Source organism: Solanum stenotomum, chromosome 11, assembly GCF_019186545.1.
Source record: "Solanum stenotomum isolate F172 chromosome 11, ASM1918654v1, whole genome shotgun sequence".
Lineage (NCBI taxonomy): Eukaryota > Viridiplantae > Streptophyta > Magnoliopsida > Solanales > Solanaceae > Solanum > Solanum stenotomum.
The window spans coordinates 51443373-51468210 of NC_064292.1; the positions used below are offsets into that span (position 1 = coordinate 51443373).

The 24838-nt window shown below is 29.5% G+C and overlaps 3 protein-coding genes and 1 non-coding gene across 4 annotated transcripts in view; 1 reads left to right on the forward strand and 3 right to left on the reverse strand.

Annotated features, from left to right (window-relative positions):
- The window catches only part of LOC125844974 (uncharacterized), a 135292-nt gene that overhangs the window by 104692 nt on the left and 5762 nt on the right, over positions 1–24838 (reverse strand). The window lies entirely within an intron of this gene.
- LOC125846161 (U6 spliceosomal RNA) lies at positions 12310–12412 on the reverse strand. Its single transcript, XR_007444322.1, has one exon. It is a non-coding gene; the product is annotated as a U6 spliceosomal RNA (small nuclear RNA).
- LOC125844973 (uncharacterized) lies at positions 13590–16380 on the forward strand. Its single transcript, XM_049524340.1, has 5 exons — positions 13590–14396; positions 14875–14996; positions 15079–15119; positions 15208–15306; positions 15825–16380. Exons 1-5 carry the CDS (start codon positions 13823–13825, stop codon positions 16003–16005), a joined length of 1017 nt encoding a protein of 338 aa, XP_049380297.1. The 5' UTR covers positions 13590–13822; the 3' UTR covers positions 16006–16380.
- On the reverse strand, positions 17634–21179 carry LOC125844969 (glucomannan 4-beta-mannosyltransferase 9-like). Its single transcript, XM_049524337.1, has 9 exons — positions 20831–21179; positions 20562–20660; positions 20046–20298; positions 19696–19806; positions 19186–19322; positions 18578–18691; positions 18296–18495; positions 18026–18220; positions 17634–17946 (listed from the first exon to the last, which is right to left on the reverse strand). The coding sequence occupies exons 1-9, from the start codon at positions 21149–21151 to the stop codon at positions 17784–17786; spliced, it is 1593 nt and encodes a 530-aa protein (XP_049380294.1). The 5' UTR covers positions 21152–21179; the 3' UTR covers positions 17634–17783.

Here is a 24838-nt window from a genome sequence, read left to right on the forward strand (position 1 = left end):
CCCCCCCCCCCCCCCACCTTTCCCTTTCTTCCTCCCAATAAAAAGTTGTATAATAGAGAAATTCTTTAATTTATTGGCACTTAAAGCAAAGAGATTTGGCCATGCCTAACTTTGAGAAAATAAAGCTTTTATATTAGGCAGGCATCTTTATATTTATTATCTTTTCTTTTATGGTAGCTAGGGTATCATATTCCATAAAATAATATTCATGAATTTGCTTTTTAAATGCTTTAAACAAGATAAATGTACAATCATGAGTATATAATGTATACACAAACATTATATCATACTGGCTAAAATTTGTAAAAATGAGTAAATAATATTAGGTTTAATTTTTTTCCATTCGTGTCCTGATATATTTTATGGGATTCGATTAATTCTTATTCATACCGTCTATGATTCATTAAAGAGGGAAACATTCTCTACTAGTATTCTTTATCATTCTTAAGGCTTGATCAATCAGTATGATTTAATAAAGGATACATAAATCATATTTATTGCATCATAATCTTCGATAATTTATTTAGTCATTATTCATCAGTCACAAGAAGTAGCTAATTCATGCTCTTTTTGTAGATTCTCATCAACATATATATATGATTGATAAACCGAAGGACAAAAAGAACACATCTTAAAATTTAGATGTCAAAATCTAAAACTATTTTGTTGTAATATTTAGTGGTAATAAATTTATCTTTTAGCGGCCACACAAATATTTAACAATAATTGAGTTAATGTCATTCCATTTAAAATTGTCTTTAGATATATTTATATAGAGTGTTGGTTATAATTTATAAATACACATTATATTATTACTGCTAAATATACTATAGTAACAATAATATTATTACACAAAATTCTTTATTTGTTGTAATGTGCAATAGTTACTATTAATCATCTTTTGATGAAACTCACAATTAACATCACTAAAAACAAGGGTTTTGTTGTTGAAAGACCTTTTTTTATAATTTGAATTGAGAAAAATAACCCTCAAGTTAATTTTATTTGATTAAGGAGAACAAGCTTAACAATGTGCAAGGAGACTTAAAATCGTAATCTCAAAGTCTGAAAAATGAAAAATAATTCATATGTACAAATAACTTTTTTTTGCCAAAATTAGAAAAAAAATACTTCGCTCCTAAAGCTCCCAACTTTTCCCTCCCTCCAATTTTTGGCGCGAATTCAAGCCCCAAAATTGAAAAATCACTCTCCAACGTTGATAAATTATAATAGGTCTCCCTCGTTACTTTGTCATTATGAGGATTTAATTTGACTTAATTGATCGTAACTAACTCAACCATCGATACTAGTTATCGATAATTTTTATTAGGTTAATCGAGGATTATATAATATAGTAGGTGGTGAATATATTCGTGAATGGGTGAAAAATGTAAAATGTTAGAAATTCGTAGTCTAAGACTAAGGTAACAATATTTATTATCGTGCATTGCAATGGTACGCATAACGAGTTTGTTAAGAGCATATAATAATAGACATTTATAATATAATGTTAGAAGTAAAGTTGAGTAAAAGTCACATCAAAAGCAACCATAGTGTAAAGGAAAATGACAAATCAATTATAAGTAGAGATAGAAACAACACTTACCAAACCAAAAAATATAATTAAGAGGACAGAGACGCTACAATGAGAATCTTGGGATGGTAAATTTTTTTATATAAATTTTATTTTTATGGACTCTTGCATGCAATACAAACAATATAAATATTTTTAAAATATAGTAGAAAAGCTTGAGGCACGTGAACTCACTGTCCGTACAATTTAATCACGTATATATCTTTCAGAATTTAATAAGCTCTTTCCGTATTAATTAAATTAAGAATAGAAATAAGAAATTTTCAAAAACGAGAAAATCATAACTTAAAAGAAAAATTAAAAAGAGAAAGGGAAAATGCAAATATTGAATTCTTAGCTTTAAGGGCTAGTGTATAAAATTATAATAACCAAATTATTTATTTCTTAAAGCTCATTGAAATTTATAATGGCTAATTTGACCCTTTCAAATACAGTTCATCTTATGTCATTTAGACTATAACTCGAAAATAAATAAAATAAAATTTACATGAATCATATATAGAGGTAAAATAAAATAACTTGCAGAATAATTGGTGAAATCAATAACTCGTATGAACCAAAGATTCTCATTATATGATAACGTTTTATTCATTACTCTATTTCCATACGCTTATTGTTTACTGACCTTTTTCAATAATTTGTCAAGAAAATTTTGACCATAAAATTTATAAGAGGGTCACTCACCCTCGTATAAATCATTCATCAAGTGTATTATGCAGCTCAATACGCCCTCTTTAAATGATATTATTGAATTAAGAATTTAATAATTCAATAATTATACACACTTTTTTTTACCGTTTTGCACGATATATATCATAAATTCATAATCGAAAACTAAGTTAATTAATATATAGTGTTTACCAAATCAAACAAATGACTTGCTAGCTATTATTCATATGAACTAGAATATTGATCAATATATAATATATGTTAGGTTATTATCATTAATTGATATTACAAATTGACATAAGTCTCTTCCACTTGATGTTTCACTAATTAATTTTCTCCCCATTAATTTAATTGGTGAATGACCAAATTTATAATCTAGACAATTGTTTTATCACATTATGTCTCAAGTAAATATTTAAATTCCCATTAAAAATTTCTCACAAATACTTATCAAAAGTTAAAAGAATCATTTTTAGAAAGAGTTTGGGGGGGGAGGGGGGGAATAACCAAGTAGTAATATACATTGCATATTATCTTTTGATTAACTGTCCTTAAATATCGTTCTTAAGATTTTGACATACGCCAACAATTTATTTATATTGAACTAGTATGTGAGTATTATGTATTATTTCCTCTGTCTCAAATTATTTATAGCCATGATATTCAAAAATAGTTATCTCAAATTATTTATCAATTAAAAAGCTTAAACACAAATTAATTACTTTTCCCAAATTTATTCTTAGTAGTAACCATGCTTGAAAACTACAAACTTCTCAAGATAGCACACAAATAAAGTAGATATTAATGAAAATAAATTATATATTAAAAATAAAATAATTATGAAAATCTTTTAATTAATATTTTCTTTTAAAATAATATAAAATAAAAACACGAAAAATAACTTGGATACAAAACAAAAAGAAGTCATAATTTTAAATCACCATTTTCTAAATTTCTTGTTTTCTTATTAGAAACCAATTGTGTACATGACATGTTATATACTGGTATTTGTCTATTTGAAGTAAAAAAACATGATGTTGACAAGATACCTCATCTTTAGACGTTACTATATAATATCATTATCATTTTTTATTTTGAAAATAAAAAAATATTTATCAAAAATTATATTTTTCATAGTCAAACGTACTGTTCTTACAAAAATAACATGTTGTTTTAAATCTCCAATTACTTTTTTCTTTTCGGATTGAAAAGTACAATATATATACTTCCTCCGTCTCATTTTTTTTAATCTAAAAAAGGATATTTAAATCGACAACAAATCATCTTCTTAAAGATAAAAAAAAAAAGTATTATTTTTAGATAAAAGAAAATAATGTATCACGTGAATTGAAACATAGGAAATATATAATTAAGGTTATACATCATTTGTTTCAATTTAAATGACATAGTTAAAATTTTAAAAGTCAAACAGTTTAATTTTAATCTTGAATTCAGACATGCAATATCTAAAAAAATTGAAATAAAATTTACATACTTGAAAAATACGTAAAAATATTACTTCATTTGTCCCAAAATAAATGTCATTTTAGCAACAAAAAAATTGTCCCAAAACAAGTGTCACGCTATGTTTTCTTTACTATACCCTTGTATTAAAGAGCTATTTTTTTTCTTAATAGTGCTCAATTCTCAAGAAATATCTAATAAAATAAAAGCGATTCAATGAACTATATTTCTAATTTTTTTTTAATGCTTGTGAAATAAACAGATACTTATTTTGGGATGGAGGGAGTATAAGTAGGTATTTGGTCATGCGATTTTATCTCATGATATGAAATCAACGTTTGGACATGCAATTTCACGCTGATTTCCCAAATTCTCCAACAATCATGATTTGAGAATTTCAAATCATGATATGAGATTTTTCAAATATATATCACAATAATTAATAATTTACAATATAAAAATCTTATTTAAAAATTTAGAAACTCGAAAGATGCCAGATAAATCCAGGGAACTTCCATTCCATGTGTTTTTTAAGGAAGGGATCCGTACAAGTTCACCAAAAAGTCCAGAAATTGACTGGCAGCCATGGCCCATCCCATGTACTCTACGGACCTAATTTGCTGGCTGACTGTTGTTTGGACCAAGCATGAGTAAAGGAAAGTGGACCACCAAATTAGGGTTCAATTTAATTATCAACATCTTGTGTGTACAAATAAACTAGTACAAATTTATTGGGGTGGTACGTTTACATCGGTGATTTATAAAAATGATCTTGAAAATGAGTAATTTTGAAAATTTTCACTTTCGTTCGTCTTACGAGTAAAATTTTAAGTGAGTGTTAAAGACTTAGAATTGTCATTTTTCAAGGTTATTGATTAATTTTCTGAGTTGACATTTTACTGTATAAGTTATATTCAATTTATTCAAGATATTTAATCCGTAGTCATTACTGACAAACTTCAAATAAAATGTTCTCCTCCACTTCTTCTTCTTCTTCTTTGTTGTTGTACAAACTATTCTTATATAGATATCAAGCAATTATAGAACAATTTTCATCTAATCTTTCACTCCTCACTCTATTATTGATACACAATAATTGTTGACATGATGTATTAGACATTTAAATTTGTGATCAGCTGCTATTAAGTATTTTAACTTGAAGTTGGTTTTAACTGGCAACTAAATACTTCAATTCGTCCCCGTTGTATCATGAGGTGACATTGATGTTACATATACTTTTTGAAAATGTCAATGACTTTTTTTTTGTAAACTGAAGTGTTCAACTGATACAATGATGTTGAGAATCGTGTTTTGAGACATTTGAATATTTTAAATATATTTTACTTTATTTAAAATTTATAGAGTTGAAATTGTGTTTCATTATACTTTTTGCAAAAGAGGAAAAAGAACACTTGATTTTAATTTGTAGAAATGAAGAAATAGATTTGGAACACTTTATCAAATTTCAGAATTCAATTTTAAATTGAATTTGAAAAAATTTATACTCAAACACCAATTTAAAAATAATATAAAAATACTTTCTAAAAAAACTAAATAATTTTCACGGTGAATTTTGCAACTAGATTTCCAACAAGTGAACAAATGGTCCATTTTCTTAAGGGCCGAAAGCGTGTTGATTGGTGTCTCTTAATGGGCTGTGATGAAAAGCCCAAAACTCTGATATTGATTTAGCTAAGGCCCAAAAGTGAGTTTCAAAAAGAATTCGGTTCATTTGCACAAATACCCTATTGGGAAAATTACGCGGTTAAGCAAATTTATAGTACTTAATTACCTATCATAGTTATAGTTTTTCTATAATTACCACTCGCGACTAACATTATACAGTGGGCTGACTTGAGTTTATATAATTATTAGTCACGTTTGTATATGTATAATTCGCCACATTTGTATAATTCGCAACTAACAATTTTTTGTTTGATTTGTATTTGTATACGATTATTTGCATTTGTATATGACGATGATTTCCTTTGGTTTTTCAGTTTTGTCATCGTATACATTTGTATATTGAGTGTAACTTTCTGAGTTTACACTCTGCTATTTAAGTTATATTCAGTTCACTCAAGATATTCAATTTGTAGTCAGTATTGACGAACTTCAAATAAAATATTCTCCTCCACTTCTTCTTCTTCGTCTTCTTTGTTGTTGTACAAACTATTCTTATATAGATATCAAGCAATTATAGAACAATTTTCATCTAATCTTTCACTCCTCACTCTATTATTGATACACAATAACTATTGACATGATGTATTAGACATTTAAATTTGTGATCAGCTACTATTAAGTATTTTAACTTGAAGTTGGTTTTAACTAGCAACTAAATACTTCAATTCGTTCCCATTGTATCTCGAGGTGACATTGAGTGACATAATTTTTAAAAATGTCAATGACTATTTTTGTAAATTGGAGTGTCCAACTGACACAATGATGTTGAGAATCGTGTTTTGAGACATTTGGATATTTTAAATATATTTTACTCTATTTAAAATTCATAGAGTTGAAATTGTGTTTCGTTATACTTTTTGCAAAAGAGAAAAAAGAACACTTGATTTGAATTTGTAGAAATGAAGTTGAGAAATAGATTTGAAACACTTTATCAAATTTTAGAATTCAATTTTAAGTTGAATTTGAAAATTTTACACTCAAACACCAATTCAAAAATAAAGTAAAAATATTTTCTAAAAAAATTAAATAATTCTCATGGCCAAACAAGTCCTTAGTGATTTTTTCGATTAGATTTCCAACAAATGAACAAATGGTCCATTTTCTTAAGGGCCGGAAGCGTGTTGATTGGTGTCTCTTAGTGGGCTGTGATGAAAAGCCCAAAACTCTGATCTTAATTTAGCTAAGGCCCAAAAGTGAGTTTCTAAAAGCATTCGGGTCATAATATAATACAAGTTATGCGTTAAAAGGCATAATAAATTATCACTCAATTCCTACATAATTTATGTCGATGGAGATAAAAGTTGAGTTCAAAACACACAAGTTATGTCGTAACAATGCATAACTTAGTTCCTACCAAACTTCAGTTGATAGATTTCAGAACTCATATGTTATGTCGTAAAAAACATAACTTAATTCCTATAAAATTTATGTCAGATAAGAGTTCTAAACTTATGCCTAGCAAAATTAGGTGAGTTTTTGGCCAAAATCATCCTTAAACTATACCTCAAACTTAAACTACATCCTTAAAGTATCATTCTTAGCAGAAAATATCCTTCAAGTATTTAAAAGTAACAATTTTCATTCTTCTACTTGAATTTATCAGAAAACTAACAGTTCCCACAAATATTAAGTCATCCCTTCGTAATTATTATTTTTAGATACGTCAAAAATACTATCGTGAACTTTTTTGGTAATTGAGTTTAGCATTATAAAAAATCTTTTCATTTGATAGTTTTTTTCATTTATTTTTCATGTAATTTGATATTAAAATTATTATTAGTTGAATTATGTTTTTACTCAATTGAATATGCTAGAAGTGACGTTTGTTAGAGACTTCCGCTTCTAATAATGTGGAATGAAAATCAAATGCGAGACATAATCAATATTTTTGATCACTTCAATATCAATTTGGCCCAAAAATTTATTGATCTAATAATAGTTTGACTTTGAAAAATGGTAAAGATAATTAAACCCCAACTTCTTTCCGTTACTAAATGAGAAAAAGAGCAAATCATGTATCCTCAGACCTTCCAAACATTTTTTGTTTCAGTAAGCAATGGTGTCTAAGATTTAAAAAAAAAATTCCAAAAACTTCTTATAACAGGTAATGAAATTATGCAGGAAAAAAATTGTTGATAGTTACGTGAACTGCTTATGTTTTTGTAGGATCCTTTATTTTTTGACGATATCTAACATAAAGATGAAAATTGTTCACTTTTAAATACTTGAAGGATGTTTTCTGCTAAGAATGATACTTTAAGAATGTAGTTTAAGTTTGGGTATAGTTTAAGGATGATTTTGACAAAAAACTCAAATTAGGTCATAGAAATAACTTAATTTGATTTAGCAATATAATTTTATTGACCCATTCAATGCCTAAAAATGCTAACTTGCTCCTTTTCTTAATAGTGAAATGGTTGAATATAATTAATTTATTGCAAAAATAATAATTAATTTCCTTGAAAATAATGATAAAAATATGTCAGTGGCTTCGTGATTGTACAGTTTTTTTTGTGTCACAAGTTCCTTGTCAGTCAACTAAGATAATGTACATATTTCTATTATATTTATATTAGATACGAATTCAATATTTAAAATTTATAAATTTTTAGAAATCATTCAAGTTAATATTACAATAATAATAATTAATTTTGCAGTCACATGCATATTGTAGCCTCGGGTCAACATTATCAGGTTTACCGAGATTTACATCGATTTACTTTATATTTTTCGCTTGCAATATTTTGTTGAATGTCAAAAGAGAAAACAAACGGTCTTTTCGTGTAATTTTTATTTGTTTAATATTAATTTAACTCACTCTTTGAATATATTAAATTTAATAAGTATTTTTGAAAAATATTTATAACAAATAATAAGAATAAATTAGAAATTAGGTGACAATCATCATACACAACATGTTGGCTTGAATATATTATAAACAATAAAGACCAAAATCATTTTTTATTGTGGACTTTATTAGATTGTTGTGTAATGTATAAGTTCTACGTTACAAATGCCAAAATAATTTCTGGACCTGGTTTAAAATGTAAAAGAAAAAAATTATGGAATCATATAACGAGTTTTTCCGTTCATGAAATCTTAATAGCTCAATTAACTTAGCCATCTAAACTTTCATTTTTGTTCGGGAGAGTTTCATTCCTCTCATTATGATCTTTTTTTCATGTTTCTTTCTCCTATCCCTAATTTTTTATTTTTAAAAAATAAAAACTTCTACCCCAATTACGAGACCTTGATAATAGAAAAACGTAACAGACTACAACAAAATACCACCATACAACTATTGCTAATAGAATAATTAAATGTTACTTTTTAGAAAAGAACATTAGGGTAGGTGGATAATTAAAGAAATGCAACGTAAGTTGTGAGGTTTTGTAAATATTCTCCCATTTTAAAAATATTTATTGTAATTTTTCTTTAAGAATCTAGCGATATGAAATTTGATTAATATTTAAAATGTATTATTTCATCATATTAAATTATTTACAAACCTTTTGCTTATTAAGTTTAAAACATATTTTTAATATAAATATATGATTTAAATATAAGCTACTGAAAAAATATTTTATTCAGAGAACGTTTCTCTTTTAAATAAATCAAAATCATACGCAATACGAATATGAATTGTATTTTGCTTGATAAACTTTCTAGTCGTCAAAAAGCTTCTTTTTTCTTTTATAATGATGTTTTTTTTAAAAAAAAAAATTGAGGTATTTGATCAATTTTTTTTGAGGAAAAATATATATTTTTATGTGATAGCCAAAAACTATTTTTAGATTTTCATTAGAAGTATTTTTAAAATCTTGACCAAACACAATTATACAGATTATTATTCTAATATTAATAAAAATAATTAGCCAAAATACAAACAATGAATTTCCAAAATAAGAAAATTTTAAAGCTTAACTCTCTTGGTCTCAAATTAGACCAAAATTATCTATTATGATTTCTAAAAAAAGTTATTTTTAATTATTGTTACTTTAAAAGTTCAAGACAATTATTATTTTTTTATTCTTAAAAGGAATTGTTCTTAAATCTTACAAACTTCTCAATCGAATATTTAATGAAGTAAAATTAATTAGTTAAAATATAAACAAAAATAAATTAATTAAAAATCCTCTTAGTTAGTAATTTAAATAACGTATAAAATAATTTAACAATTAATTTATGACGGAATGAAATATTGGTCAGAGAAAAAGTAGCTTTTAGCAATCTCGTAGTAAAGGTATTGAACTTTGCCAAGTAAAATTTGGAACAATATCTTTGTCAACATCAATTTTTATTTTTATTTCCTATTCAACAATCCATATTTAATATTGAAGCATAATTTCTTTAAATTTGTGATTTGTATGTAGAGTCTATTAAAGAAAGTATTTTCTATCAAAAAATAATATATATTCATAACTTCAAATCAAAATCTTTGATTAATGGGAAAATAACCTCATTTGATGCCCCCACATCTTTGATGACACCAAATTTTTGTTCTTACTTTTTTTATTTTTTATTTGGAATTCTATATTTGTATTGAAACATGATTAATTTATATTTTTGTTGTAGTTTTTTATTTGTTTAATAACCATATAAAGTAGATGATATTTTAGTCATTTGCATCAAGCTCAAACTTCCTTTCAGAGTGATCAGTTAATCAATTCTAGGCTAAGCTTTTAGTGAAAAACGAAAGCATGATGCAATAATTCATTACGTTCAATCAGCCCCTAGCTACCTTTAGTTCTTCAAATTTACTTACTTGTGGTAATCTTTCTGCTACTAAAACCTATTTACAAAAGCATGTTCTATTATTTTTTTTTATATTCATAACTCAAAATTGAAATTTCTAATTAAAAAAAAAACAATCTCATTTGTTGTCCCGCATCCTTTTTTGTTGATCCTTGTCAACATCACTCATTTTCCCTTTGTATGGTTTGGACCTACATCCTTTTTTAATAACTTGAATTGCTACCGATATTTGTTAAGCAAATTTAGCTGTTATTAATTGTCCACGTTCAAACTTTCTACACCATTAAATAATCTCTTTTTGTATTTTATTTAGTATATTCTCTTTTCGAAAGTCTTGACTTTTAATTAAGATCAACATCCCTAAAGTTATTTTTCTTTATTGAGAATTGAAGTTACTTTTCAGTATTATTATTATTATTATTATTATTATTATTATTATTATTATTATTATTTATGATGATTAATAAATGAAAAGATTCAAATTTATTGTTGTACTACTCAAAATCATTTTATTTTATTTATTATTTTACTTTATAACAAATTATATTCTTATTATCAGTAAATGACTCCATATTTGTTCCCTATCATAAACTTAGGTCCAAGATGGATTACACATATCCAATTGAGAAAAATATATATTTAAATTTACCTTGCAATTTTTCCTATAGTTTAAAATTGTCTTTAAAGTATGAGCTCGATCAAGGGTTAAAGTAAAAAAATGAGTCTATACTTTAACGGCATGATAATATTAGATAAAAAATGTAATGAATACCAAAATTGCTTAATAGTTAACTGTAGTAGTATACTACACCAACCAGAGGTGATACTCCTTCGTCCTTAATTTGAGGTTTCAGATTCAATTTTTAGTAGACCTCAAATTTAGAGTGACATTATCGACACTCGTCATTAAAACATAATAGAAAGAGAACAATAAGGACCGACAAGGCCATCACACTCAATTATTGAAACAAGATAACTGGATCGATGAGATCGCAATAATATAAATCACATAATCAAAAGACAAACAAGGCCAACTTACCTGATAAAGATTTAGCAAGCCTACAAAGACAACTGGAATCATATATATAATAAGTCGACAAGCTGGCTATAAATGAAAGTTGAGAAGACTCAACAAAGTATGTCCACAAGTTTCTACGAATACTATAACTCAAATGATTGGTAAAAATAGGTATCCAATTATTTTTGTTAAGAAGCACTTTATCGTCAATTTGAAATTTTTCCATGCAAATTTCAAATTATTCAGACATAATATCAAATGAAAAAAATTAAAATAAGAAGTTAGTGCATGACAATTTTTTACCACTTTCTCTTAATAAAAGTATATATTCAAAGTCATACGTCAATTGTCACGCAGTTCCATTTATCCTAAAACTTCTGGAGGAGTCTTGTTCTTTGCATAAGGACCAATTAATAATTATTGACTTTTAATTTTAAAAATTAATTTTTTTTTTCTGTGGCATGAAAGGCCACGATAGAAGAAAAAATTTGGTCTTACGTAATTATTTTTATATATATAAACGACATAATTTTAATAATTTGAGTAATGTACAAATCATTTATTAAAAAAGGTGAACTAGAACTTTATGGTATTGTTTGGATCTCGTATAGAAATGAACGTTAGATTTTTCGGTTTGATTTGTTTTATTTCTATCTTTAATCTTTACTAATGCATATAGAATATGAAATCAAAATAATTAATTTGGTTCGAACTTTTCTAATTTAACTCGATTTGATATTTAGATATTAGTGTCCATTCCGTATTAAATGACATTTGGTATAATATCATGAAAATTAAGAAACAAATAATGACAAATTCAAAGTAATCTGCATCTTCCATCTCAATTGGCAATATTTGACCATTCTCTTTTTACACTTTTTAATTTTGTTAAACTATTCCATTTTTTAAATTTAGGATTTTATATCAAAATCATTTTCCATTATATTATAACTTAATACAAAGTACAACCTATTTAATATATGAATAATATTTGAAAGTTCGTTTTTAATGTGTTTTTATATTTTTCATCGATGTTCGAAGCTCGCATTGAAGCTCCGACTAAATCCGAATCATACACTATAGGGAGATAATGTTACTGTTTCATCACAACCTTTGTTGGTCTAAAAATTTAAACCATTTCTCAATTTGTATGTGTTATCTTTGCGTATAGATCATGTTAATCTTCTTTTTATCATTTCAAATTTATCGAAGGTCCGAATTGAAACGATATCACCATATGTAAAAAAAATGGAGACAATTATCTTATATTTATTATATTTGCATCGATGACCCTTTAGGCCACACACGAAGATAAAAATATAAAGTGATTGAGTAATTTAATTGATTCCAAAAGAACTCATAAAAAAATATGTTACTAAACGTTAAAGAGATCATGATATTTTGTTATATATTTTTTTTTAAAGTGAGGTTTAGTGTTATTTTTCTTAAACATTTTTTTTAAAAAAATAAGTAATATATCCCCACAATAAAAAATAATCTTAAGCCACGTGTAATTAAATTATTGGAAGCTGCATGAAATTTCCCTATAAGTTTGTGTACGAACTTCAATAACCCAAAGCATTTTTCACTCCAGAGAATATTCGTTAAGCACCCTTTTGAACCAACTACTTTTACTTATGACTAATTTACCCTTCAATTAATTTGAATTGATAGAAAGACATGAGTTCCTTTGGTACGGTGCATAATAATAATAAAAAATGTAATATATTAGTAATGTTTATAGTATTAGTTATACTAAAAATTTTTATACGGTAAATGATTTGATGTATCAAAATTAACATGTATTGCATAATTTTTTTTCAAGTATTTGTTCACAAAAATATCCTCCACAAATATGATCGAAAGGATGTGAAAAAGGTTTTGAAAAAATAATATTATTGTTATTATTCATAATATACAATACTATATTTTTATTAGGTTTTAAACTTTATTTTATAGCAAATTATGACATTAGTAATATCAATCTTAAAGTCCTTCAAAAGTATTCATAATAAATAAAAACTAATCTCAACAATACTAACTCTAATATTACAATACACCGTATTTAATACCAACATACTAAAATTTTAAAATTCAAACTTCAAAATTTGAATCATAAATTAAAATATAAAGCTTTAAGTTTTTCCTAAATAAAATTTATAAATACAAAAACTATGTATAATCATCATAATTAACAATTTAAAATATTTTAAATTATAAAAAAAAATAACTCAATCACTTATTTCTTAAACTTTTTTAATTTTTTTTTTTATTTATATATCCTATCAAACGATCTCGAATTAATTTCGACTCGGGAAACAGCGGTCAAAAAACTCGAACCGCACGGCCAATAGAACAATCTGGAATCATAAATAGGTGAGCGCATACCTCATGCTTAAGTAGGTCCCACACAAAACTTTCTCTCACTAAAAATCCCTCATTTTTATCATTTGTTTCTCTCACTAAAAAAGTTGGTTTAGTTTTCGCCGTCACAACTGAACAAATGCATTTTCATCTTCATCTTCATCTTCATCATCCATAATATAACAGCAAGCTCTATCTTCTGAGAAATGCCCAATTTAGCTCATACTAATTTCTTGTTCAATACGAAAATCTGAAAAAAAAAAGTTCCGGTGATGCTCGGAGTATTGTGTGCACGTCCTAAGCCTTGGCTATTCGCATCACTCTGCTTATCACACGCCCACGGCTCAACGCCTTCGGGTTATAGCAGACTTATTGCGACGAATACTGCTAACAAATCATCGTTATTGTTAATATCTGGAGGTGGAGGTGGAGGAGGAGGTGGAACAGGAGTAGATCAGAGGCGGAATCATTCGAGTCATTGCCGTATTGCATCATCTGTAAATCGAGGTGGTGGTGCAGCGTCGATATGGCATGCGATTCTTCCTGCTGGGAGGAGGAATAAGAAGGATATAAATCGGAGGAATAATACGGTGTTTAAACATCATTATGAGCTTGCTAAGAAAGGGGAAGGGTCGTGGAATGTGAATTGGGATTCTAGGCCGGCGAGATGGTTACATAATCCTGATTCTGCTTGGTTGTTGTTTGGGGTTTGTTCGTGTTTAGCAGCGCCATCTCTTGATCTATTACCAGATGCTAATTCTGATGTAGCTGTATCGATTGATAAACAGACCGTTGTAAATTCTTCAGATGAGGATGATCAAACCTCTGCCAACTATAGAGTCACTGGTATATCTATTATACTGTTATAATTGTTGAATTTATTTTGTACTCATTATTCTCTGTGCAAAGTCTATTGGAAACAGTCTCTCTACCTCCCGAGCTAGAAGTAGGGGTAAGGTCTGTGTACAGTTTGGCCTCCCTAGACAACACTAGTGGAACTACACTGGATATTATTGTTATTGTTGTATTCCTGTGAAAAATGGATATATGTGGATTAGAGGAGTGAATTGTTTGAATTGAGGAACTAATTTGGAATAGCGAAATTCGGGATTTGATTGATAGAAGAGTGGATTATTTGAATTGAATTGAGGAACTAGTTTGGTATAGCGAAATTTGGTATTTGATTGATAGAGGATTGGATTATTAGAATTGAATTGAAGAACAAATTTGGAATAAAGTAGTTTGCGATTTGGTTGAGTTTTTCTGGGTGTTTAAGATTGCAAGTTGCTTGATGAATTAACAAATTGAATGGTGAATGTAACAGGGGTTCCAGCGGATGGAAGATGTCTATTTAGAGCGATAGCACATATGGCTTGTTTGAGAAATGGGGAGGAAGCTCCGGATGAAAATCGACAGAGAGAACTTGCTGATGAATTAAGAGCTCAGGTATCTTCATTTTCTTGCACTTTTGCTGTGTGTATTAAAAATATAGATATCGGAAATTATTTTTATTTTTTCATTTGTACAGGTGGTTGACGAGCTGTTAAAGAGGCGAAAAGAAGCTGAATGGTATATGTTGTTTACTTCTTTCATAGTCGGTTCCTCTCGATATTCAGTGTTAGATGTTTATGAATATGTGTTGTTTTATGTTACATAGGTTTATTGAAGGGGATTTTGATGCATACGTAGAAAGAATTGAAAAGCCATATGTGTGGGGAGGAGAACCAGAGCTACTAATGGCTTCTCATGTTCTCAAGTGAGTGATGTTTCTGTTTCATGATTGATCGTCTTGTCACTTTGCACTTATGAATCCAACTATACATGTTTTTTGAGGCGTTGATGTTTTGAAATTCACGATGAAACACAGCAATGCTAAAATGAGAAAAAGATGAAGAAAAGAAATAAACTTTTGTTTGAGAAGAGAAAGAGTTAAAGAGCATTTTAGTGTGATTCTAAGCTAGGTTAGTAATACAAGATAGCATGAAGTGGCATAGTTTATGCATTTGACAAGATCGTTTCTGTTGTATGATGATGAAAGAATTGGTCCTTCATGTGTTTAGGAAGTATTAGTTATATATCCATCGACATTCACTTTCATTTTATCACTTTCAAGTCAAATCAAGTAGGAGAACTGCTTTTCTAAGAACTACTAGGATATCATATGGAACTACTTTGTCAATGTACTATGTGATCTCTGGATGACGCTGGTTAAGGCTTCGATTCTAGAATCTGTTGTCTGATTTTGTTGATATATTTCCTAATTTTTGGTTGCAGGTCCTCAATTTCTGTCTATATGGTAGATAGAAGCTCTGGAAGTTTAATAAACATATCAAATTATGGAGAAGAATATAGGAAGGAGGGAGAGAGTCCGATTAACGTATTGTTTCATGGTTATGGTCACTATGACATTTTGGAGACAATTCCAGAGAAGATTCACCAAAAGTTAGAAGAATAAAAGTAGGGTATGATGCCCTTAGAGACGTAGTCTTGATTTTAAATTTTCATAAAAGGTAGTTCGCAACGACAAACAAATTGATAAGAAGTTCAGCTATCCAGTTAACAAAACATCTTCTTTCAGGTCCAGTCAATTTGTTGAGATGATCTTTTCTCTAAAATAGTGAGCTTGTTTCAATTTTGTAGATTCTCTTGTTGCCTTGTCCAGGAAATTAGTCGAAGCTAATAGCATGATTCCTCCGTATTTGTTTATTACCAGATAATTCTGGATGTAGTTTTGTTCAGATGTTTCCTGGTTTGTTTTTTGTTGTCTGAATAGATCCAGTCTGAATATTGATTTATTAATAATGTGCAGCAACAGAAATGTGACACTGAACTCTCTAAATGTTGTTACTGAGTCTCTGGTTGTCAAGTTATCACTGGAACGGATTATGGATATGTTTGTGCAGTCTGGATCTGCTTACATTAGATTTGGGACCTTGTTCCGGAGGGAGCTGTTGTCTAGTTAAGCTTCTCTCTCGAACAAATTTCTCCCGGATAGTTCCATTGTCTTTAGTCTATACTCTATAGCCTTTGCGAGCTTCCTATATCAGTAGCAGAGTTAGGTGGACACGAGGTGGTCAACTGAACCCCCTTCATCAGAAGATAATACTGTCTAGGAAAAAATGTGATTTTTCATGCTTATATATAAATTGTTGAATCCCTTTGACATAAGGGAGGATTCTTGTGTACTTATAGAGGTTGTTCTAGTTTACAATTTTAAATCTTATTCGTGACATTTTACATTTTTCGAGTCTCCTTGTTAGAATTCCTGACTTCGTAACTGCCTATACGTGACTGCTCGAAATTTCAGTTAACCTTGTGTTTCTTGATTAGCATGAGTTCCATATCTCATTCGCATTTGAGTCCAGCAGTTTCTCATGATTTCCGTGAATTGAATCATTTTGCTAGACATAGAGGCCTTTGATTTTCTTCAATAGATTAATCTAAATTCCCCCTAAGATACTGTTTGTGTTGTTGAAATATGTTTTCTGTATTTTACTGATAAAAATGTCTGGAGGAATTGGATAAGTTCCAAAAAATGAAGTGTGAAATGTGCATTCATCATATTTGAAACTGCAGACCTTTTAATTCTACTGCTAGAGGTTTTACGTTCGAGCCCTATTGGGTATGAGTTGTCTTGAAGCACTTTACCTCCTAATGTTGGACTATCCGGTACGACTCTGGATCTAGTCGGGTTTACTAGACACCGGGTCGGAAACCCAAAAAGATCTACTTGCTGTTGCATTTCAACATTTGGATGAGTGGCTGCATGAATGTTGATTTCGTGTATACGTTTATCGTAGGACCTTGGATTTCTCTTTACCAGAATGTATGAATAGACAGACTATAGACTCTTCGGAAGCGGATTCATGTTTTGAAGTTTATGGGTTCTGCGGTAACTTCAAGCTAATATACAACAAAAACTTGGTTGACAATTCTATATTTATGAATATTCAGTGAATTTCTTAGTACAAATATATAGTTCGGGCCAAAAGCTATTAGGTTCACGTGAATCGACTGAAGTTTGTCTATGAAATTAATCAATTGTATAATTTTTCAATGCCTTATTCATTCACTAATACATGAAAAAGAACCAAAAGAAAAATACAAATAAAGCATGATCTTAGCTGCTTATACACATTGTGGTATAAAAGAATATCAAGCTACTATTCATAATTTTACAAACTAGTAACTTAAAACCAAAATTTCACCAACAAAACAAGTCCTGAATTTGAATCAAGAATTTGGAACAAACACACCAACATAACCAAATCCAACAACGAAAAACGCCATAGCTTGGAGTAAGAGGTATACGTAGAACCTGTTCCTTCCAAACGAATAGTCGTACCACCCACAAAACAGCAGGTACAACCCAACGAAAAGCTCAAGAACATGTACCCTGCCATGTTAAACAATATAACAAATTAGTTCTACCAAAACTCTCTGTTTCACTTGTAAAGATTTGGAGAAGGTTTTACCTTTCTCCAACTCGAAACTGAAGTTTCTTCAGTGCTTTTGAGCCCTTTTTGGTCTTAAGAGCATCTCCGAGTTTCTCTGTCACGATCCATTCATTGACTCTCTCTGATTCGAAAAGGCCAATGAACGTTGCTTTTGTCCGATGAAGGGACATTACATTCTCAAATAGGATCCAATAAACCACCAATTGCATTGATCTGAATAAACGCGTACACATAAATAACAAAGAAACCAAAAATACATGTTAAACTCATCTTTTTTCTTTGCTCTACCTTGCGGAGCCAAGTATATTGAGAAGAGTGATAGCTGTAGGAATATATATAGTTCCCCATCGAGGTACTTGGACTTCAGGGATGAAAATCGTTGCAGGAATAACAACGCAATATAAGATGAATGTCACGACGTGTGCTATGATCTTTCGTACAAAGAAGAAGCTGTAAATCAGGTAAAATTTCTTCCATACAGAAACTTTCTGCAATGAAAAAAACAGCTTGTTTTTCAGTTGTTGAGTTTTTCCGTTTTGTCATGTTTTAAGTGAATTTCTTATAGCATACCTTGTTAGTTGCAATTTCCATTGCCATTTTTCTGAAAAGATTAGCAGGTCCACAAGACCATCTGTGTTGCTGATTGCGATATGCCCTGAACGTGCTTGGCAATTCACTTTTCACCTAACACGGTAAAAAAAGTAGAGGTAAGATCCGTGTACACACTACCCTCTTCAGATACCACTTGTGGGGTTACACTGGATATGTTTGTTGTTGTTGTATAGTACTTATGTTTGTCAGACTCTCCTAAAATGTTGTCGCACCAGTGTTAAATCCTCCAAAAAATGCACTACTTTTGGATGATCAAGCAGGTAGTTATCGTCATTTTTGAAGAGCTCGAGCAACATATAGGTAGTAACTCAAATGTAGAATAGTAGAACCATCATTTCATTTCCATTATCATGAAAAAATTATTCCTATTGATGTGATAAGAAAGAACATTCTTTGACCTTTTTTAGTCTTATCCTTCAACTTCAAGTTTAAATTCCAATCATTTTGTCTTTCCCAATACTGTAGTTTTCACAATAAGTTAAAATATGTTGATACTTGTATTGTGTTTTTGCAACGTCAGTGTATATAAGTTAAATCCTTAAATCGGTATATGTGTGATTGTGTACCTTAAGATCATCAACATAGACGAATTTCCAGCCATTCAGACCGGCTCGTACTGCTAGATCCATGTCTTCCACAGTTGTTCTGTCTTTCCATCCCCCTGCCTCATTAAGAGCTGACATTCTCCAAACCCCAGCAGTGCCTGCAGCAATTCTCTAGTTATGTGGGAACTTCATATTGCATTAGAGTTGAAAGTAAAAGGCAGGCTGGTGCACAAATCATCCCATGTTCACGCAGGATCTAGGGAAAGGTTGTACCTATGGATGGTGTGATATAGGCAGTCTATCCTGTTGCAAGAAGTATGAAAAGAAAATACAGTAATGAAGAAATAAGACGTATGCGAAGCAAAGGAAACAACAGGTAATAAAATCGAAGACTAAGATAGTAGTAGGAAAAACTAGACAACGCTCAGAAACCTACTAATCCTCGCCTTCCATACCCTCCCATCTAGGGTAATGTCCTCGGTAACAACAATACTATTATCTTAAAGTTATTTTTGGGTGTGGATAGCCTACCATTGAAACCAAAAAATGCATGAGCTGTAGATCCAACTTCTTGCTCCACTGTGAAATGGTAACCAAATGACATTTCTTGCATTTTTGTCATCAAACACTCATCAGCATTCACTGCAAAAACCAAATTGACTATTTGCTCGGTATAATTTTTCGACAAAAGGGATTCAATTGAATCCCCTTCATTGTACATAGCTCCACCTCTGAACTCGATGCACTAAGCTCGAGTTTGAGGTAGGGTCATACACTAGACCCCATTGGGTTTATTGTACGTAACCTTACCTTGCATTTCTGCAAGAGGCTATTTCCAACATGTGGTTCCCCTTCACTTTTCATAAATTAAAGACATTTACCAAATTCCCAACGAGCTTGAACGAGTCCGATTTCAGGATTGTGCACAAGAAACGGGATGCTACGCTCCAAGAAATCGGGCTCGGGTTGAAAATCAGCATCAAAGATGGCCACATGACTACAAAGCTTCACATAACTATGCTTCATTCCTTCTCTAAGAGCCCCAGCTTTGTACCCTTTCCTGTTATCTCTTATCTCATACTTTATGTTAACTCCTTTGCTTGCCCATCTCCTGCACTCTTGCTCCACCAAAGCCTGTCGTGTTTTACTATCAGCGTATTTTAACATGTTATAACAAGTTACTAATATCACTTATTATGAATGGTTACATAACCTCTTTGTAGTAACCGTATAATGTTGCTCTAGATAACATATAACCTAACATAACATAGAAATTGGTTCCAAAGAAAATTTAGCTATTACAGTGAAATATTGTTATAGAGAGATCTGGCTGTGTGATTGTAATTGTGAATATTACACGATGAGTATATACAAATTGAACTTATTTAGTATTGGACCTTAATTGTAGGGTCAGTAGAATCATCAAGAACTTGGATGAAAATTCTATTGGCTGGCCATGAAAGGTTACAAGCTGCTCCAATAGACAATTGATACACCTACAAAGTAACAATTCATCAAACACCATATAAGAATTTAACAATTTTAATAATATAGACGAATTAACTAAATAGTCGTCTATTCAACTGCTTAAACAAAAAATATAGTCCCCAAATGTATAATATGTGTATATTTTATGTATATCAACTACAAAAAGTAATATGATTACCTCTTTTTCATTGCACATTGGTATTTGCACTAAAACCATAGGATATGAATAATTTCCCAATTCCAAATCACCCTTAAGTGACTCCCACTTGTACTTCTTCTCTGGTTTTCTTCTAAACAACTTTACAAAAGCTATGACAATTCCCATGTAAAGTCTCTCCACAAATAACATAAATGATAAGGCCAAGCAAACATATAAAATTATTCTTAGAAATTGTACAACCAAAGGAGTTCTAGTTTGTTGCCAAATGAATCCAACATGGCTAGTAATGCCACTATGAGCATTCAACAAAGCTTGAGAGGAAGAGAAGATCACGTCCATAAGGAAGGCGATTTGAATTGTCACGTTGAAAGAGTTGAGAGTTTCGAGTATCGAGAATGAAACTTATGAGGTTTTATAAATGAGTGAGAGTGAATGTGTGTAAGGATATAAAAATGTTGCTTTAAGACAAGAAGAGCAATGATATATGCAATATGTGCTTTAAGTTTTAGTGGGAAGAAGGCTTTGATTTTTGCTTATTTGCCAAGCAAAAACTTGACTAAGAAGAAACAAAGTAAAGAGCCTTTGAATGAAGGCTTTGAGAAAAAACTTACCCCACATAATGATCATTCATTTAAATTGAAAACTTGAACTTTATATACACACAAAATATACTTCTAATTGGTTGTGTTGATACTAGGAAGTTTCTCTAAAAAATCATTTTCAGTTTGATGGATCAAGACTCAAAGCCTCATGTATTGTAGGCCAAAAGAAAGGGGAGGGGATTCTTTATTACTCTAGCATTTCAATTTATGTCACATAGTTTTACCAGACATAAATACTTTTGGAATCAAACGTGTATCCAAGATTATTTAAGCTTTACGAGATTCAAATTTTAAGTTCTTAGCATTGAACTCATTGTATTTTTAGAATTATGAGTTTATATCTACGACCTAGATGGAGGATCTTAGTATAGTTCAGTTGATTGATTATCTGAACTTTCACCTTATTTGTGAGGGTTCAATTCCTAAAATACACCACTTAGATCACGGGTGGGTTTGGATGTGATTCATTCGGACCCCCTTTGATGTAAAATAACATTATGTATATGTGATTAAATTATTTATGTATATATATAATAAATATTGAATCTCTTTTGACTTTTTCATGTATTTGCTTTTTATATTTTGAATTTCCTTAACGAAAATCATGATTCCAAAACTGAAAATTATAATCTAATAATAATATTAAAAAAATTATATATATATTGTTAGTGCACAAAAAGTAAATTCAATTACGTATAGCCAAAGTAAGTCAAAATTAGCTTCTGCAGTCATATTCCAGTGGAATTTTCAGTGTGCCAACTTGTTTTATTTATTTGTTTAATTTTTAATGTTTTTTCTTATAATTCTTGTGGTTGTAAGCCAAAAATCATATTATAAATTTCTCAGAAAAATTAATTCTGATTTTGCTTTCTTTAATTCTGTCGAAGGTGCCTTTCAAACGTTTAATTGACATTCTATCTTAGTGCAACTTTCATTTGTTTAAGTTTAATGAAAATCCTAATTTTAGTAATTTAAATTTCGATCATAAAGTCATTTAATTTTTAGATTTGAATCTTACTTGTTCATCTTAACTATTAAGTGTGCTTGTTTCTTATGTTAAAATCACTTACTGAATTTTAATGATTAAGATGTGTAACGTCTTAATATCTTTAAAATCTTTATTAAAAAACAACAAGTACATCTACGTATCGCTCTCGACACTAGTATGAACTATTCTTGCCGCCAACCAGTATTATCAACAACCACCAAACACCGTCTTGGGCAATATATAGCCATCACCAAATTAATTAGCCTACATTACCACTAGCTATTATTTACACACGTCACCACCAATCACCAATATCATTACTACTATCAATCACTATCGACAATCATCATCGTTAATCACCATTATATTTTACTAATCATGTCATTATTCACTTCCATTGTTAACTATCACATCATTTCACCGTAGATATCAATCACTATCATCAACTATCACCATCAATCATTATTGTCAGCTATCATCACCATTGACAATTAATCTGTTATTCACAACACGACAATTAGCCAATACCATCCCCAATCGACACATACAATCACTACCTCTAACCATCATCAACACCATAAAAAAAAATCAAAAGTATTTCGTTGATATAATATTTATTAATTAGGTTCAACTCGTCAAAATTTTGTTTGCCGTCACTGAGTTATGAATAACTTATTTTTTTTTTTAAAAAAAAGCAAAGTCAAAACTAGAGAAAAATCATCTTGTTAGCTTAGAATATAATTTAAAGAATTTATCAATCTTTGAATCAAAAAGACTATTAATAACTTTATTAAAAAATATTATACCCTTTTCAAAAACAAGAGGTTGTAAAATTAAATATACATCTTAATTGGGATAGTAAGCGCAAATAATTAGAATCAATAATTCACCCACTTGCTAATTTTTGTCTTTATACTAATATTATTAGGGAATGCTTTAGTATCTACACGGTATTAAAAAAATATTAATAAAAATGAGTAATTTGTCTAATCTATTCCTTATATATTCTTTATTTTTTGTCTATTTACGTGTCTCTCATACGTAAAATAACAAGTATTTAAAAATGAAGAGAACATATGTCAACTATAGACAACTTATTAATTCTCTGACCTTCTATTGAAATATCACATGTTACACCAACTTAGTTACTCTTATAGGTTCCTCCTCTTCTTAAATATCGTACACACTTCTTTTTATGTTAAAATATGACTAAAAATAATTTAAAATTAAAACGACAGTTAAAATTAATGGTACGGAGGAGTAACAACTTTATATTAAAATTAAAAACTAATGTACGACTTGAGAAATCTTGGTCTTTTCATTTCACGAGATTCTTGTTAATAATGTTCACGAGGTCTCCCTCTTCTATAACTTTAATACAAGAAATATCTAACAAAAATTATAGATATGAGAAATGAGAATTATTGCATCGTAACCTAGTTTAAGAAATCATTACCATTAAAGAACTAAAATCTCGAATTCATAACAACATTCTCTCATAGGTTGAGCCTCCTTTAACGGTTCGATCTAACCATGATGCTCATAGATAGCTATCCCTAATTGTATTTCATTCAACTTTACTAAGGAAATAAATTTTAAAAACCATACTACCCCCTAACTAGTCATTATTGCTAGTCATTTTAGTTGAAAAGTTGGTTAGAGATAGCAAAACATGATAATATTTAAAATAATACATAGGAAAAATGTGAAGAACGTAAAGAATTTAAATGACAAAACTCAAAAAATCTTATAAATATATATATCTTCAAGACATGTGAACAATGTTTGTGAAAAAATGAGAATAATTCATTTGTCTGTAAATTGTAATCCATTAGTTTGATCAATTTGTATTCACACTTATCGGATTTCTATATTTAAAAATGATAAATATTTATTTTTATTTTAACCTTAATAAAAGAATTTATCACCACATACATATCTAAAGCTTATTTATATCATTAAAAATAAATAAATAAATTTCGTGTCACTTTTGGGTGCACTTTGGAGTGTTTCATGCCACAACAAATAGTGACACATATTTATCCACATATTGTCACAAGATTCATTTGCATCAAACTCTTTTTTTTATATAGTCAAAATAAAATACTCAAAATATTAAAGTTTAACTTACTAAAACAAAAAGTAGTACTAGTACTTTTGGCAATTCGTTTTCCTTATGGTCTGGAATGAAAATGCAACTGCCTAGAAGACCTCCCTACACCTCAACCCGTTCCACGGATACCTATCATCTCCCACTAGCAACAGATACCAAGTGACACTGTCGATCGAGGCTAGGACAAAATCACCTTGTATTTTTTATCTCCGCTGAGCTTTGAATTAGCAAGTAGTTTTGATTAAGTCTAACTTCCTAAACTCCTTGAGCCTGAAGTTTGATCCCGAGTCTGCTAAACTTCAAAAACTTTGTGAATTTCGATG